Here is an 18,400-nt window from a genome sequence, read left to right as displayed (position 1 = left end):
GGTCACCTTCTCAAAGAACTCAATAAAGTTTGTGAGGCACGACCTACCCTTCACAAAACTGTGTTGACTATCCCTAATCAAATTATTCCTTTCTAGATGATTATAAATCCTATCTCTTATAATCCTTTCCAACATTTTACCCATGGACATCCAGTCCCTATACACTTGCATTCCCCATGCAGATGGCCTAAAGGCCCTCCGCTTCTTCCTGTCCCGCAGGCCTGACCAGTCCCCCTCCACTGACACCCTTATCCACTTAGCCAAACTCATCCTCACCCTTAACAACTTCTCCTTCAATTCCTCCCACTTCCTACAGACAAAGGGGGTGGCCATGGGTACCCGCATGGGCCCAAGCTATGCCTGCCTCTTTGTAGGGTATGTGGAACAATCCCTCTTCCGAAGCTACACTTGCCCTATCCCCCACCTCTTCCTCCGTTACATCGATCACTGAGGAGCTTGAACAGTCCATCCACTTCACTAACACCTTCTGGCCCAAATTTAAGTTCACCTGGATCATCTCCGATACCTCTCTCTCCTTCCGGGACCTATCTGTTTCCATCTCTGGCAACCACCTGGAAACCGATATCCATTTCAAGCCTACCGACTCCCACAGCTACGTAGAATACACCTCCTCCCACCCACCTTCCTGCAAAAATGCCATCCTCTATTCCCAATTCCTTCGCCTCCGCCACATCTGCTCCCGAGATGAGGCGTTCCACTCCCGGACATCTCAGATGTCCTCGTTTTTCAAGGACTGCAACTTCCCCTCCACAGTGGTCGAGAACGCCCTCGTCCATGTCTCCCACATTTCCCGCAACTCATCCCTCACACCCCCTCCCCGCAACAACAACCAAAACAGAATCCCCCTCGTCCTCGCGTACCACCCCACCAACCTCCGGATCCAACGCATCATCCTCCGGCACTTCTGCCATCTGCAATCCGACCCCACTACCAAAGACATTTTTCCCTCCCCACCCTTATCTGCCTTCCAGAGGGACCACTCTCTCCGTGACTCTTTTGTCCACTCCATACTCCCCATCAGCCCCACCACCCCTGGCATTTTTCCCTGCAACCACAGGAAGTGCTGCACCTGCCCCTACACTTCACCCCCATCCCAGGCCCCAAGAAAACCTTCCACATCAAACAGATGTTCACCTGCACATCTGCTAATGTGGTATATTGTATCTGCTGTTCCCGATGTGGCCTCCTCTATATCGGGGATGCCAAGCGGAGGCTTGGGGATCGCTTTGTGGAACACCTACGCTCGGTTTGCGACAAACGACTGCACCTCCCAGTCACGAACCACTTCAGCTCCCCCTCCCACTCCTTGGACGACATGTCCATCCTGGGCCTCCTCCAGTGTCACAAGGATGCCAACCGAAGGTTGCAGGAACAGCACCTCATATTTCACTTGGGAACCCTGCAGCCCAGTGGTGTCAATGTGGACTTCAGAAGCTTCAAAATCTCCCCTCCCCCTACTGCATCCCAAAACCAGCCCAGCTCATCTCTGCCTCCCTAACCTGTCCATCCTTTCTCCCACCTATCCACTCCTCCCACCTCAACCCCCACCCCCTACCTACCAGCCTCATCCCCGCCTCCTTGACCTGTCCGTCTGGAATGACCAACCCCCACCCTAACTCCCCACCTACACTCACCTTTACTGGCTCCATCCCCGCCTCCTTGACCTGCCTGTCTCCTCTCCACCTATCTGCTCCTTTATCCATCTTCCATCTACCTTCCTCTCTCTCTCTATTTATTTCAGAATCCCCTTCCCCTCCCCCATTTCTGAAGAAGGGTTCAGACCCGAAACGTCAGCCTTCCTGCTCCTCCGATGCTGCTTGGCCTGCTGTGTTCATCCAGCTCCACACCTTATTATCTCAGATTCTCCAGCATCTGCAGTTCCTACTATCTCTGACAAAGTCAGCCTTGGGCTACAGAATGGTACAGAACGAAGGAGGCCATGTAGCCACCATACCTGTGCTGGCTCTTTGAAAGCCTCCCAGTCTTTCCACATAGTCCTTTTAACAATGCAAATTTTTGCTTTTCAAGTTCAGGCCCGAGATTCAATAGAGGAGGGAGAAAGCTTCTGTGACACTCAATGGACTGAATAGCTTGTTTCTAGCTGTAAAATTTTAAATATTCGTCCCAATCCCTTTAAAAAATAATTAATTAATCAGCCCTCTCAGGCAGAGTGTTCAAGATCACAACAACTTGCTGCGTAAATATATTTCCCACATTTTGCTGCCTCAAAACAGCACTGCAGTTGTCAAATGGCTTTCCAATATGACTGCATTTTAAGCATTCTGAAGCAAGTGAGTGAGTTGGTTAAGTGTGAAGACCCTTCAAATGCTTGGTGCAGCCGTCTACATGGAGTCATAGAGTCATACAGCATGGAAACAGACCCTTCAGTCCAACCAGTCCATGCCGACCATTGTGCAAAACTAAACCAATCCCAACTGTCTGCTCCTGGCCCATATCTCTCCAAACCTTTCCTATTCATGACCTTATCCAAATGTATTTTAAATGTAATTGTACTCACATTCACCACTTCCTCAGGGAATTCATTCCACACACAAACCACCCTCTTGTGTAAAAAAATTGCTCCTCATGTCTTTTTTAAATCTCTCTCCTCTCACCTTAAAAATGTGCCCCCTAATCTTGAAATCCCCCACCCTCAGGAAAAGACAACTCCCATTAACTCTATCTAAAGTGCAGGACCCTTTAGGCTACCAAACAGCTGTATAGCTTGGACAGAACAGTGGCCAGAATTAATAATACAGAGAAAAAAGTTTGTAATCATAGCCATGAGGTTAGTGCATCAATGTGAAAAGCCCATCTCATTGACAAATACCCTTTAGGGAAAAAAATCTGCCATCCTTACTCAGCCTGGACTGTATCTGACTCCAGACCCACAGCAATGTGGTTGTCCCACAAGAACTAGGAGCAGAAGACCACTCAGCCCCTCAAGCCCACTCTGCCAATCAGTAAGACCATGGCTGATCTGCCTCTACCCTGGTTTCCAGTCTGCTTCTTATAACCATTGACTCCCTTTTCAACCAAAAATCTTACTCATCCTTGGATGTATTCAGTGTCCCAGCCTCCACTGCGCTCCAAGGAAAAGAATTCCAAAGACTAACTAAACCAACAAATTGTCCTCCTATCAGTCTTAAATTGGGCTCTCCATATTTCTAAATTGTGCCCCTTAGATCTAGACTCTCTCACAAAGGAAACATCCTCTCGGAATCCACCTCATCAACACCCCATTATCGTAGCAATACGATCACCTTTCACTCTTCTGAAGAAGGGTCCCGACCCAAAACGTCAGCTTTCCTGCTCCTCTGATGCTACCTGCTGCGTTCCTCCAGCTCCACACTGTGTTATCTCAGACTCCAGCATCAGCAATTCTTACTACCTTTCATTCTTCACTGTTTTAAACTCCAATGGGTACAGGCCCAACCTATTAACTCTTACCTGATTTCGCTCACTGATTTTTAATTCTATCGTGACAACATAACTGGCCGCTGACAGGTTCTCGACAGCAACAGGAAATGGGCAATTAGCCTTGTCTTTGCAGGGATACCCATTTCCTATTAGTGAATGAAAAAGGGGTGGTAATTTTTAATTCAATCACTATTCAGAGATCACATTAAAGCCCCATGCTGTCATGTAACCCCAGCAAATGAATAATTCAACAGCTCTAGACCAGTTACTTTCTTTTTTTCTTTAATTTACAAGATTGCTTAAAATGAATTAAAATTCTCAAATTGCCACAGTGGGATTTGAACTCAACAATTGTTCTGTTGCTAATCCCACACCTGGATTATTAGTCCAGTAACATAACCAAAATACCCTATTGAGATTTCTGTCTCAATAATTTGGCTAAAGGTTTCAAGATTTAGCTTACATAATTGCAAAGGATTTTAACTGCGCTAACATTAGCTTGTCTATTTAGGAAATAACAATGTGGGTTTTTTTAAAATTCATTCATGGCATGTGGACATCATTGGCTGAGCCAGCATTTATTGCTCCATCCCCAGAGAAGGTGGTGGTGGGCTGCCATCTTGAACCGCTGCAGCCCATGTGCTATAGTTTTACCCACAATGCTGTTAGGGAGGGGGCGATCCAGGATTTTGACCCAGCGATAGTGATATATTTCCAAGTCAGGAGGGTGAGTGGCTCAAGGAGGGAACTTGCAGGGGGTGGTGTTCCCATGTTTGTACTGTCCTTGTCCTTCTAGGAAATGGTACCAGTTTTTTTTCCTTTATTCATTCAGGGGAATGAGGGCATCGCTGGCTAGGCCAACATTTATTACCCATCCCTAATCGCCTAGAGGGCAGTTAAGAGTCAACCACATTGCTGTGGGTCTGGAGTCACATGTAGGCCAGGCCAGGTAAGGATGGCAGTTTCCTTCCCTGAAAGATATTAGTGAACCAAATGGGTTTTTCCCGACAATCAGCAATGGAGTCATGGTCATCTTTAGATTCATAATTCCAGGTATTTTTGTTGAATTCAAATCCCACCATCTGCCTTATCTGGGTCTCTGGATTAACAGTCCAGTGATAATACCACTAGGCCGTTGCCTCTCCTGAGTATTTCCAAACCTTGATAAAACTCCAACGGGCTGAATGGCCTCTTTCCAAACTGTAATGACTATGGATTTCCAGACCATTTCTAAAGTACAAAACGTGTCCCAATATGAAATACTACTAAAGGATTAAACTATACCCCACTAAAAGGGACAGCATTGGTGAGTGGGAACTAGGGGCCTGCCCTAGGCCTCTGCTGTAAAGAGAGGAAGATTTAGAGAAATATTTCCTTCTCAATAGTTGCCTTAATGACCATGTGAGGAAAGAAGATCCTAAAAGTCACAAACAGAAAATACATAGTCATTTCTATTTTATAGCCTTTTGGGCGTCAGCCATTTAACCTACTTCCTTCCAAGAAACAAGAAGTTCCTCATTACTGATGTCCCCAAGAACGGTCACTAGTTAGCGCTAAATATAATATTCATGTGAATCTCGATAATATTTTGTAAAGGTTTCATTAATTTTTGAGTGTTAACGGGTGGGAAATCATACCTTAAGTTCCTTGATGTCGTCAATTTTGATGACAAACTCGTCCCACTTCCGTATGGCACCTTCTCCGCCACTCTCCTCATCATCTTCGTCAGTCTCGCCATAAATGGCCACTGTGTCTTGTTTATTGGCTAGCTTGACTGGGGAAGGAGCCTCCTTCTCTTCTGGCTGTGGTGGGGACTCGGGGGCAGGAGAAGGTTCTTCTTCTGGGATCGACTCTTTAGGCAAGACCGGAGATGGGGGTGCAGGCTGCTCTGGCTGGGAGGCCTCAGAAGGTGATGTGCTGACTTCTTTATCTTCTACGGTCATATTATCTGGCAAAACAACACAGATTGAAATGGAAATAGTCAGATTCAAGGAACAGTCTCTCTTCTCCTACTCAACCCCAAATTTCACTGATATCTCCCTTTTCTTTTCCAAAGGAAATACAGAATAGAAACAGACCATTCAGCCCACCTTTCCAAACCAGTGTTTAAGCTGCACTTTGAGCTTCCTCCCATCTTTCCTCATCTAATCAATCTGCTTAACCCTCTAGTCCCTTGACCCTCCTGTGCTTGTTTGACCTTACTTTAAATACAGAAGCTTGAACACATGCACCAACAGGTTTGAGAACAGCTTCTTCCCTGCTGTCATTAGACAGATGAATGGACTTTATAACTTCAAATAATGTTAATCTTGCTTTGTGCACCTCCTGTGCAGCCATAACCTTGTATGCCTTGGTCTGTCTAAGCACCCTATGATCTGTACGTCCTTATTTGCTAATGATCTGCCTGTACTGCTGGCAAAACAAAGAATTTCGCTGTACTTAGGTATATGTGACAAATCAAATCGATAACATTCACTTCAACCACTCCTAACGCTAATGAGTTCCAAATTCCCGTGGCTTTTTAGCTAAGGGGCCTCTCCCAATTTTGGTGCATACCATGGAGCGAAGAAACGAGAGAGGGTCCCTTATGAGCATGCTTTCCTCTCTGCCTGATTTTCCCGTATTTGCTAGGTTACAACGAAACCCAATTGACCATGATACAAGAAACTCTGTCCTCCAATCTCGAGGGCGATATCTAATTTGGGTACAATGTTTAAGCATCAAATTTACAGCAGATTTGGTCCAACTGGTCCGTGCTAGTGTGTAATCTCTGCCCAACCCACTTCATCTGACCCTGTATTCTAACCTATTTGCTACATCTCATCCACTTGTCTAGCTTCTCCTTAAATGCATCGATACATTCACCCCTCCCCCCCACCCAATGACTACCATGATACAGAGTTCCACACTCTGTTGAAGGGAGAGATTTACTCCTGAATTCCTGACTGGATTTACTGGTTTCTGTCTCCTCAACAAATCTAAACATCTTCTCTGCGTCTACCCTTTCAACCCTCTTTGAAGACTTCAATTGAATCAACCTTCAAAAGTGCTCAGTTTGGACAATCCTGATAACTATAACCTCACAGTTCTGGTGCCATCCCTGTAAAAAAAAAACCTTCTCCAGACACAGCTGGGATTGGAACAAAGACTAAGAGCAGACGCAGGCCATTCGCTCTGCCATTCAACTAGATCATGGCTGACCTTCTACCGCAAGCCATTTTTCCTCATTATTCCCATTTCCCTGATATCTTTAATATCTAGAAATCTATTAATCATTCGATTGAACATACTCAATGACTGAGAGAACTCCGAAGATTTCACCACCCTCTGAGTGAAGTAATCCCTCATTTCAGGCCAAAATATACCACTGCTTATTCAGACAGTGGATCTCCTGAGTCCAGACGCTCTCCAGCTAGATTCTTTCCGAATGTAGCCTATCGAGCTATGTAAGAAATTTACAAGTTTCCATGTGATGATGTCTCATGTTCTGAATCGTGACAAAATAAGGGCCCTCTTGTGGTGCGGTGGTGCAATCCTTAACCCTAGATCAGGAGGCCCAGGTTCAAGTCCCAACTGCTCCAGAGGTGGGCAATAACATCTCTGAAGAGACTGATTAGAAAAATAGGTCAATACGATGCGATTTGATCTCCTACCTTAACTTCGAGTTCCTGCTGGCTTCCCACCTTGACTCCCTTACATTAAGAAAGAAAGCACGGTACCTGTCATGTCATTCTCCTTGCGATCCATTGGGTCATAGAGGGCAGAGATGGCAGAGCTGATGCTCTTCTGCAGGTCCTGGTTCTTGCTGACTGAATCCTCCTCGTCAGAGGAGAACGACGGCAGAGTCTCCAGGTTCTTCTTGAGGTCATCGTCGAACCTCTTGCAGGGGCTGGCACAGCTCATTAGGCTGTCGCTCTCTGAGGCGTCGAGGGGCCCCGACAGCATTGACTGCGTCAGGCCGAAGGAAGCTTGTGATGGCTGGTTAATAACCGACGAGGGGCGCCCTTTCTGCGGGCTAGAGGTCGTGGCTGGCAGCTGCTGCCTCTTTCCCGATTTCAGGAAGTCCAGGAACGAGGCCATGAATCCGGATTTCATTTCCGGCTGTTTCTCCTCCACCTCTTTTATTTTCTTCTTGATCTTTTCTTGGGTTTGACTGTTCTCCAAGACGCTTTCCGCTGGGACAGACTCTGGAGCCTCGATGGGTAGAAGCTCACTTGTCTTTGACCCTTGAACCTTGGCCTTTGAGGAGGGAAAAGTGCACACATCACCATGTTGTTGTTAAGGCTTCAAACTAAGGGCACGAGTGAAGAGACAAAATTATTGTGACAAACACCAAAACTGAAAACATCTAGAAGGGAGAAAAGGAAATGCAGGTTGGGGAAAGGAAGACAACATGTTGCCGTGAAAAACAAAATGAGTTAAGAACAGGAATAGGTGGCCTGAATCTTCATTGGAAGACAGTGAGAAGGAAGAGTATGGGAATACAGATGGTCCTCCTGTATCCCAAGAACCCTTTGTCTCTCCCCTGACAGTACAGTCCCACCTTCCCAGGAATTAGCCAGGCGAATCTCTGCTGCACTCGCTCAATGGGAAATCTATCATTCCTTGGGTAAGGGGTTGTAAGATGCACAGAATGCTCCGATACAGATCCCCCCTCTACGATTCTGTATAATCAAAGCATAATGTTCCAACATTGAGGCTGTTTAAGCTTGAGGGAAACAGACATTTAGTTTCTCAGGGAATCGAACCACTTGAGGAGTGGGCAGGAATGTGGAGTTGAAGCAGAAGGTTATCCACGATGATACTGGGAGACAGAGCACATTCGATGGGCAGATTGGTCAGCTCTTGTTCCTCCGAGACTTTTCGACGCTGAAAAACTAAGAGCCATGCAGACCATAAGATGTAGGAGCAGAAGTAGGCCATTCGGCCCATTGAGTCCATCCTGGCATTTAATGAGATCATGGCTGATCTGATAATCCTCAACTCCACTTTCCTGCCTTTTTCCCATAAAACTTGATTCCCCGATTTAAAAACCGAACTCAGCCTTGAACGTACACAATGACCCAGTCTCGACAGCCCTCTGCAGTAAAAAAAATCCACAGGTTGACTACCCTCTGAGAGAAGAAATTCCTCCTCATGTCTGTTTTAAATGGGTGAACCTTTACTCTGAGATTATGTCCTGTGTCTCCTACAAGGGGAAACAACATTTCTGCACTGACCCTGTCAAGAAACCTCGTAAGAATCTTGTATGTTTCTATAAAGTCACCTCTCACTCTTCTGAACTCCAATGAGAACAGGCCCAACGTACTCAATCTCTCCTCACAAGGACATCTCTCCATACCCAGTATCAGCCGAGTGAACCTGCTCTGAACTGCCTCCAATGTCAGTCGATCTTTCCTTAGATAAGGGGCCCAAAACTGTTCACAATATTCCAGCTATGGTCTGAGTAGTGCCTGTATAATCCCATTCTCCCACAAAGCTTTTCCGGCATGTTTTCGCCAGATTTCCTTTTGATTTGAATCTGGGGATTTCACAGAATAGATCCTGAAAGGATCCCCCTTGTTGGAGAATCTAACATTAGGGGCCATGTTTTTCAAAATGAAGTGTCTCCCAGTTAAGACAGAGATGAGGAGGAATTTCTGCTCTCAGAAAATTGACAGTGTTTGGAATTATCTTTCCCAGAGAGCCGTGGAGAGGCCGTGGATCATGGAATACATCGAAGGCCAAACGAAACGTAAAAACTAAGAGGAGCAAGCCATTTGGACCTTTGAGCATGCTGTGCCATTCAGTATGATCTTCTATATCAATGCCATATTCCCGTTTTTCTCCCCCAGACCTCGAAGCTTTTTAAATCTTTTTCTTGAATATATCCGCTACCTTCTGTGGTATAGAATTCCACAGTACACTACCCTTTGAGGGAAGACACTTTTCCTCATCTCAATCCTCTCCTAAATGATCTATCTCAAATCCTGAGACTGTGTTCTTTTGGTTCTAGACTCCCGCAACTGGGGAAATCCTCCCTGCATCTAGTCTGTCCAGCCTTGTTAATATTTTATATGTTTCAGTCAGATCCCCTCTGATCCTTCTAAACTCTAGTGAATACACAGAACATAGAACAGTTCAGCACAGGACATGATGCTGTGCCAAACATGACACCAAGTTAAAGTAATCCCTTCTGCCTGCCCTTGGTCTATATCCCTCCATTCCTTGCATGTTCATATGCTTATCTAAAAGTCCCTTAAATGCCCCTATCATATCTGCCCCCCACCACCACTCCTGACAGCATGTTCCAGACTCCTACCACACTCTGTGTAAAAGATTTCCCCCTCATGTCTTCTTTGAACACTCCCCCTCTCACCTTAAATGAATGCCTCCTAGTTTTAGACATTTCAACTCTGGGAAAAAGATTCTGACCATCAACCCTATCTATGCATCTCATAATTTTATAGACTTCTATCAAGTCTCCCCTCAGCCTCCACAGCTCTACAGAAAACAACCTGAGTTTTCCAGCCTCTTCTTATAGCTCAGGCCCAGTTGAACCAATTTCTCCTCACAGGACAGTCCTCTTATAGTTTCTACATTTCGTTTGGCCTTCGATGTATTCCATGACAGGACAGTCCTGCCATCCCCAGTATCAGCCTAGTGAACCTCCGCTGCACTCTCTCTACGGCAAGTATATCCTCTCTTAGGTAGGGAGTCTAAAACAGCATGCAATACTCCTGGTTTGGCCTCAGCAAAGCCCTGTATACTGCAGGAAGGTATCCCTACTTCCAAACTCCAATCCTCTTGTAATGAAGGCCAATGTATCATTTGCCTTCCCATTTGCTTGCTGCACCTTTCTGTTTACTTCCATCGAAAGGGCACAAGGACACCCCGATTCCTTTGTACATTCACACTTCCCAGGATCCCACCATTTAAATAATACTCTTCCTTTCTGTTTTTTCACACCGAAATATATAACTTCACACCTGGGCACATTGTACTGCAGCTGCCACGTGTTTGCTCAATCATTCAACTTATCTCAATCACCTTGACACCTCCTGACAATCCTGGACGGTTTTGAGAGGTTGGAATGGGACTGATTATGGGGGCCAGGCAGTGGCGTAAGACCACAATCAGACCTTCGCAAACGGTGGAGTAAGTTGGAGGGGCTGAACGGCCTACTCCTGCTCCTATTTTCTTCCATTTCAGGTGGACATGTCCCAGATCATTCGAGGCCACATTCAGCTGAATGAACAATGCCCTCCTGTGCTTTTCCCATAAAGCCTCAAAATTTCCCAACATCTGCATGAGACTCGCTCTAAAGTCGGGAAGGAAGTGGAAAGTTACCTTGCTGGGTTTCGCTTGTTTCTCCATTTTGAAGCCCTCGTTTTCGTTCTCCATAATCTTCTTGCCCCTTCCCCTGCCCCGGCCCCTCTTCTTGGGTCCATCTTGAGTCACGCCCTGAGGGGGCTCGAGGGGCCGGATCCGCGGCCGTCCCCTGGGTCTCGGGGGCCCTTTCTCCTTGGGCTTGGACGTCCTCTTGGCCTTCTTCTTGCCCTCGTTCAGGTTGTTGCCGGAGCAGAAGTCAATGTCAGAGACTGGGCTGAGGTTGGTGCGGGTGCGGCAGCTGGAGATCAGGTCAGGGAGGAGGTCGGGAAGCCTGCGGTTGTTGAGTCGGATGTCGGCCGGGACGTCCTCTTTCTCCTCGTCCTCGAACTCGTACTCCTGGGCGTAGTTCTTCTTTGGCGGCTGCGGGGGGGAGTCCTTCTTCTTCAGCAGGTGGAGTGAGGAGGTCTTCAGGAACTTCTTGGTCTTCATGGAGCAGAAGCTGGCAGTCGTCAGGGGCGACTTGAGATCGGCGCTGGTGGGCCCGTGGCCAGGCGGAGTCAGGCCCAGATGCTCGGCCTGGACGGTCGGCGGCTCCAGCTCCGGCTTCATGGCGACCGGGTTGAGGTCCAGGTGGACGTTCTGCTGCCCCCCAGCCGGCTCAGAGGCGCAGTACCCCGGGAAGCTCTGGCTCGAGTGCATCATGTCAAAGCCGGACTTCATACCACCGTCGCTCCTATCCATCGGCTGCCCGGCATCGTCCCCGCACGGCTGCTTGCTGTACTCCTCGTTGCTGCAAGGGGCCGAGCAGAACATGTCCTCCATGCCCGGGAAGAAGTTGCGCTCCTCGTCCTGCAGCAGGGAATCCGGGAAGCAGATGGAGGTGAGTGGCACGAACCTCTGCTTGGCGCTCTGTGGGCTGCCCGAGCTGAACTGGTCCTTGCCCTCCAGCTGCTGCTGGGAGACCTGCTGGGAGGTCTCTGAGCTGTCCAGCCGCAGCGGCTCGCTGGCTTCGGGGAGGAGGTGCTGGGGCTGAGGCTGAGGCTGTTGCTGCTGGGATTGCTGGACCTGCCCAGCCTGGGCCAGGTGACTCTCCAGGTGAAGCTCGGGCTCCAGGAACTCCTGCATCTCCTGTGGCTGCATGCTCTCGGAGCGTGGCAGGCGCTCCATGGCGTCGGGAGGGGCGAGCTGGGGCGAGCGGGGCTCCCCGGGCAGCAGGCGGGAGTCCAGGCCCGCGGCGTGGGCGTGGGCGGCCTGTAGCTGCTGACTCTGCAGGTGGACCTCCAGCATCTGCTGCTGGGCCTGCTGCTGGCTCTGGGTGTGGGTCAGCACCGACTGCAGCAGCTGCGACTGTTGCCCGGGCGCCTGGTGGCCTAGCGGCAGCTGCATCTCCGGCGAGGCCTCCAGCATCAGCTGCGAGCCGGCCTGGCCCTGCAGTATCCCGTGGCTCTCGAGCTGAGAGGAGTCAGGGCCCAGGTGGTGGGCCCGAGAGCCCGGCTCCGGGGTCTTCTGCAGGTAAGAGTGGCCCGTGCTGAGCTCCTTTCCGGAACCGTCCAAGTGGGGCGCCCCCTGGAGGTGGTCGACCGTCTTCTTGATGTCCTGAGCCAGGCCGTCGATGCTGTTGGGCTGGTGGCTGTAGTGCACCACCGAGGTGACCAGGGCATCGGATGAGGAGCGGCCATATTCCTTCTGCCGCTCGCCTTTCTTCTTCTCCTTCAGACCCTGCAGCGACATCTCCAGGACCTGGCTGTCCAAACTCGAGCTGGTACGGATGACGCTCTGCAGGTGGTACCTCTCCTCGGACTTGGACATCTCGTAGACCATGCCCTTGGGCGCCCGCTCCTCGCACTCGGCCAGGCTCTGCGACGAGACCCGCGGCGGGCTCTGGGAGTCCAGCAGGTGCTGGATCAGGAAGTCCTCATCCTCCGTCCTCTCCGACGCCAGCAGCTCCTGGTCGGCTTTGGCCTTGCCGTAGGCTGGCGCTCGCTCCAGGGGCGCCTGCGAGGGCTGGAAGGCCTGCGAGTGAGGCGGCTGGATGAAGGACGGCGACAGGACGGAGGACAGGTACTTCTGGGACTGGCCCGGAGACCCCACGCCCTGGGGTCGGCTGCTGGTTGGGGACTGCAGGGGCCGGATGATCGGCGAGGGGCTGGCATCCGGCAGGCTCTGGACGTGGCTGGCTGAGGAGTAGACGATGGATGGCCCGTGGGAGCTCAAGGCCGGGGAGTGTCCGGCAGCGTAGCTGAGGGAGGGACTGGCCGCAGGCATCCCTTGCGAGTGGGCCGGGCCGTAGCTCTGCCCCGGTGTAGCCGAGGAATGGGGTTCCGACTGGACGCTGTAGGTCTGGATGGAGCCAACCGACGACAGGCCCTGGAGCTGCTCTGGAGAGTAGTTCTGTGCTTGGCTGACGCAGGTCTGCAGGGCCTGTGGCTGTTGTTGCTGTTGTTGCTGCTGGGGCTGCGGCTGGGGCTGAGCCTGCTGGCTACCCGAGTAGCTCTGGGCCTTGCTCACCGCGGTCAGGTCCTGCGACTGGCTGGAGCTGAAGCCCGGCGACTGGGTCACCGCCGCCGCCGCCAGGTTCTGAGCCTGCGACACCGTGTAGCTCTGCGACTGGTTCATGCCCAGCAGGGCCTGCGACTGGCCTGGGGAGTAGGCCTGGGCCTGGGTGGAAATCACCGAGCTGGCCTTGGGGGCGGACGAGGAGAAGATGTGCGACTGGCCGCTGGAAGAGATGCTTTGGCACTTGGGCGTGACGGCGGCACCGGCGGCACCTCCCCTCTGGGCCTGCCGCGAGGCAGAGTAGCTCTTGGATTTGGAGGAGGACGATGAGGAGGAGGAGTAGCCCGGTGACTGGATGATGGGCCGGTAGCTCTGTGAGTGCTCGCCACGGGCCTGGGAGCTCTTCTGGCCGCCCTCGCTGCTCACTGGGGACTGCTCACCCAGCGGGCTGCACGACAGCGTGGAGTGCCTGGGCATCTGCTGGAAGCTGTGGCTTCCCCCGCAGCTGAGGTAGTGCTGCAGGGAGTGGTGGGAGGCGGGCAGCTGGGCCTGGGCGCCGGTGGGCCGCTGGTAGTGCTTGATGACGCTGTCCTGCCGCGGGATAGCCCTCTCGATGCCAGAGGCCGGCGAGCTGGAGAAGACCGAGGTGTTGTAGAGCTGCGAGGCCTGGTCTGAAGGCCCCAGAGGCGAGGACAGCAGGTTAAACTGCGACTGCAGGTGCCGGGAGGCCGACTCCTGCGCCGTGCGGTACGCCGAGCTCTGCGACGGCAGGCCCGTACCCAGGACGGCACTGCCCAGGCGGTCGAAGGTCAGCGAGGACGGGACACTGGACTGCGACGACTTGATGTGGAGCAGCGGGTCGTGGGGCGAGAGCAGGCCGTTGGAGCTTGGGCTGAAGGTGGCATCCTGAAGGGTCAACGACGAGGTCACCGGGAAACTCCGCCCACTGAAGGAGGCTGGGTGCTGATAGGCCGAGAGCGCAGATGACGATGGAAAAGTCCCAGAACCGGGAATAGCTCCAGAGATGAATAATTCAGCGGGTCCTGGGGTGTGCATGGCTACAAAGACAAGACAGAGGGAGAGATTATTGTACATAGATTTTACAGTACAATAACAGGCTATTTGGCCTAACCGGTCTGTCATGATCAATGGTTCAACTTTCTGTGTTTGATTATGAGAGCCTGGTAACTGATCTGTGTTCACTTGGCTCAATTGCTTAGGCCTAGATGTTGATTCAGAGTAAAGTGAACAGACCCAGAGAAGCTAAAGAAGCAGAGCTGGAAGGTCAGTGCAGATATTTTAAAGCATTGAATTAAACTCTGGAAATAAATTATCAACCCACTTCCAAACTAGCATCATCTCTAGAAAATTCAAACCAAAAAAAACTTACACACAAGCTTTCTCCCATCCTACTTCATCAATAATTTCCTGATCTATTGTCCCTCAAATATTTGTCTAGTTTCCCCTTAAATACATCTATTTGTCTTAATCTTTCCCCGTGGTGTCAATTTCCACATTGTAATCACTGTCTGGATCAAGAGGTTTCTCCTGATTTACTCTGATTTATCTGTGATTGACTTATGTCAATGACCCCCTCGAGTCCTAGTCTCCCTCACTGAGGGGAGCATCTCTTTCAACATCTGCTGTCCTCCTTGAAACAACTTTCCATTTCGATCCAACTCCCTGTGAATTTTCTCCTTTACCCATCCTTATGCAATTCCCATCATCCTTTCAGGCAGTGCATTCCAATCAGCAACAGCATGCAGGGGAAGATAATTGCTTATTTCATGCTTCCTCTCGCAAAGGTTTCAACTCACACTGGCGTGCAGGCAACAAACCAGTCTATTATTGCTGGACAATAAGCTCTCAGTCTTTATTTAAGCCAATCGTTCGGTCCATCTCACTCAGTGGCCAGTGGGACTACTCAAAAGGTCGTGAACCACATCATCATGCAGTGAACTGTGGGTAAATGTCAGGCCACAGTTGGCATATTGTGAGCAGTTTTGGACCCCGTATCTAAGGAAGGATGTGCTGGCCATCAATGGGGTCCAGAGAAGGTTTACAAGAATGAATTGTGGGAATGAAGGGCTTGTTGAGGACTTTAGGTCTGTACTCAATGGAGTTTAGAAGGGTGAGGGGGACCTGACTGAAACTTGCAGAATACTGAGAGACCTGGATAAGGTGAACAAGGAGTAGATGTTTCCATGAGTAGGAAAGACTAGGACCTAAGGGTACAATCTCAAAGTGAAGGGATGACCTTTTAGAAATGAGGTGAGGAGGAATTTCTTCAGCCAGAGGGTGGTGAATCTATGGAACTCATTGCTGCAGAGGGCTGTGGAGGCCAAGTCATTGAGTGTATTTAAGACAGAGATAGATAGGTTCTTCTAATGGTGAGAAGGGTTACAGGGAAATGACAGGAGAATGGGGTTGAGAAACGTATCAGCCACAATCGAATGGCAGAGCAGACTCAAAGGGCCGAATGGCCCAATTCTGCTCCCGCATCTTATGGCCTTTTGTCCCATGCTGGTACATACATATCTGGCCTGTCACTGCTCCTCAGGTCCCCATCAAATGACCTCATACTCTTCTAAACTCCAGCAGATAACAAGCTGAACTGGCCCAACCTTTCCTTGCAAAGACAACCCTCTCATTCCAGTTGGTGACACTGGCCATTCGGTCTATCAAGTCTGTCCCACCATTAAATGGCTGGCCTGATAATTCTCAACTCCACCTTTCTGCCTTAACCCCATTATTCCTGTCATAACCCCTGATTCCTTCTCAGACAGAAATAAAGAGAAAATTTTATTCACAGAGAGTCTTGAGTCATTGAAACTCTCTTGATCAAAAGACAATCAAAGCAGAGTCTTTGAGTATTTTTAAAGCGAGGTGTGCAGATTCTTGTTAGGGGCAAAGATTATCGCAGTTGGTAGGAACATGAAACAATCAGGTCAGCTACAGACTTGGTCAATGGTCAGAGATAATAGGAACTGCTGATGCTAGCCACAACCAGCCCAGCTCGTCCCCACCTCCTTGACTTGTCCGTCTTTTCTCCCACCTATCTGCTCCTCCCACCTCACTGACCAACCCCCACCCCCACCCTCACCTCCTACCTACCAGCTTCATCCCCGCCTCCTTTACCTGTCCATCTTCCCTCAATTGACCAACCCCATCCCTACCTACACTCACCTTTCCTGGCTCCATCCCCGCCTCCTTCACCTGTCAGTCTTCCCTGGACTGACCAACCCCCACCCTCACTCCCCACCTACACTCACCTTTCCTGGCTCCATCCCTGCCTCCTTAACCCGTCCATCTTCTCTCCACCTATCTGCTCCTTTATCCACCTTCCATCATCGCCTCCCCCCCCATCTCTATTTACTCCAGAGTCCCCTTCCCCTCCCCCATTTCTGAAGAAGGGTCCAGACCCAAAACGTCAGCTTTCCTGCTCCTCTGATGCTGCTTGGCCTGCTGTGTTCATCCAGCTCTACACCTTGTATTCTCATGGTCAATGGTGAAATGGGTTTGAGGGCCTGAATAACGTATATTCCATTTTTACATTCACATGGGTGGTATTACCTCATTAACTAAAACTTCCAAAATATTGTCGAAATGTGTATCTGTCCTGTCAGCATTTGAGTAACAATGAGTAAGTAAAGTCGCCATAGTGTCTCTCTTTCTCATCAGAGAGACAGGAATGGTGGTGATGATTTAACCTGAGGGTCAGGTTAAGCTCAGGCGAGGGGCAAGATTGAGAAGGTGGGAGCTCAAATGATGCGGGTGTTGAACCTGCTCTGTTGGCATTGAGAAACCATCTAACTGACCTAGCTACCATTTGAGTCGAGTCACAGAGATACACAGCAGGGAAACAGACCCTTTGGTCTAACTTATCCATACCAACCAGATATCCTAAATTAAATTCCATTTGCCAGCATTTGGCCCATATCCCTCTAAATGCTGCCTATTCATATACCCATCCAGATGCCTTTTAAATGTCCAAAACAATGCCACAGCTTATAAAACACTAATTACTGCCCGAAGAAATCAGCTCCAACACTGAAGAAAACCTCAAAAAAATAAATGACCAGCTCTTAGACCCAGAATCCCAACAGCATTGCGGGTCTTAACATTTTAGCGAAGTGTTAAAAATGGCTCCGAGACAGCAACTCGAGGACTGCGAAGGAGCCGTGACTGCGGTGTACCAGATGAAAGGGAGGTAACAGCATGAACTGCCTCACCCACCTGTCTGCCAGGATGGAGGTCGGAACTGTGAGAGGAGGGAGGAGGCAGAGGGTCCAGGCTGCGGTGCCCGTGATTCCAGAGCGGAAATGAGGTTCATGACAGAGGCGTCTGGGGTAGTGCTGCCAGCGTGGTGAAGCCCAGTCTCAAAAAGCCCCGAGAGGCCTGTGACAAAACAAACAAACAAAAATGGAAGGTTACAGAAATTTTATCTGAAGGTGTTTAGTAAAAGGAAAGAACTTGCATTTATATAGCCTCTTTCACACACTCGGGACGATCCAAAGCACTTAATGGCCAAGAAAATCCTTTTCACAAGTGCGGTCACCTGTTGTAATGTAAGAAATGCAGGAGCCAATTTGCGCACAGCCAGCTCCCACAAACAGCAAGATGGTAATGATCAGGTATTCTGCTTTTTGCGATGTTGACCAAGGGATAAATATTGGCCAGAACCAATCTCTCTTCTGAGCTGCACTACAACGCACCGCTTCCACGTGCAGAATTTGCAACTCGGAGTTCTGCCCAGGGACAGGTTCATTTCGAGGGAATGCTAGCCAGGGCACGGGGGACGGAAGTCCCCCTTGGTTCTTCTTCTAGCGCCGCAGCATCTCTCTGACCCACTGAGAGAGGAAATGGGGCTTAGGTTTAAGGTTTCATCTGAAAGACAGTACTTCCGACAGTGCAGCACTCCCTCAGGCACCAGCCGAGCTTCTGGAGTGGGACTTGAACCCAAACCTTCCGACTCAGAAGCTGAGTGTTTCTTCCAAAAACCTTCCCTCCTCCACGACAGTGAGTTGGAAATGACTCCTCTCCCTGCCCCCAGACACCAGGACATTTTAATCCCTGGAACCTGCGCTGAGGGTAGAAGGAACAATTATTATAGTCAGAATTATCAGAAAGCACAGAAGTTACACAAGAAGGG

General features: G+C 49.9%; 1 protein-coding gene across 4 annotated transcripts in view; it reads right to left on the bottom strand.

Moving 5' to 3' along the window:
• The window catches only part of LOC109937117 (proline-rich protein 12), a 93,819-nt gene that overhangs the window by 43,748 nt on the left and 31,671 nt on the right, over positions 1 to 18,400 (bottom strand). For all 4 annotated transcript variants that reach the window (XM_020535762.2, XM_048617453.1, XM_048617454.1 and 1 more), the window contains exons 3-6: positions 17,485 to 17,646; positions 10,771 to 14,306; positions 7,161 to 7,680; positions 5,079 to 5,389 (exon numbers count right to left, since the gene is read on the bottom strand). In XM_020535762.2, coding sequence (XP_020391351.2) covers positions 5,079 to 5,389; positions 7,161 to 7,680; positions 10,771 to 14,306; positions 17,485 to 17,646 — 4,529 coding nt within the window. The remainder of the gene's footprint in view (positions 1 to 5,078; positions 5,390 to 7,160; positions 7,681 to 10,770; positions 14,307 to 17,484; positions 17,647 to 18,400) is intronic.

Source organism: Rhincodon typus, chromosome 37 (assembly GCF_021869965.1).
Source record: "Rhincodon typus isolate 14 chromosome 37, sRhiTyp1.1, whole genome shotgun sequence".
NCBI lineage: Eukaryota > Metazoa > Chordata > Chondrichthyes > Orectolobiformes > Rhincodontidae > Rhincodon > Rhincodon typus.
Note: the sequence above shows the minus strand (reverse complement) of the source record. Positions and strands in the feature narration are given on the sequence as shown.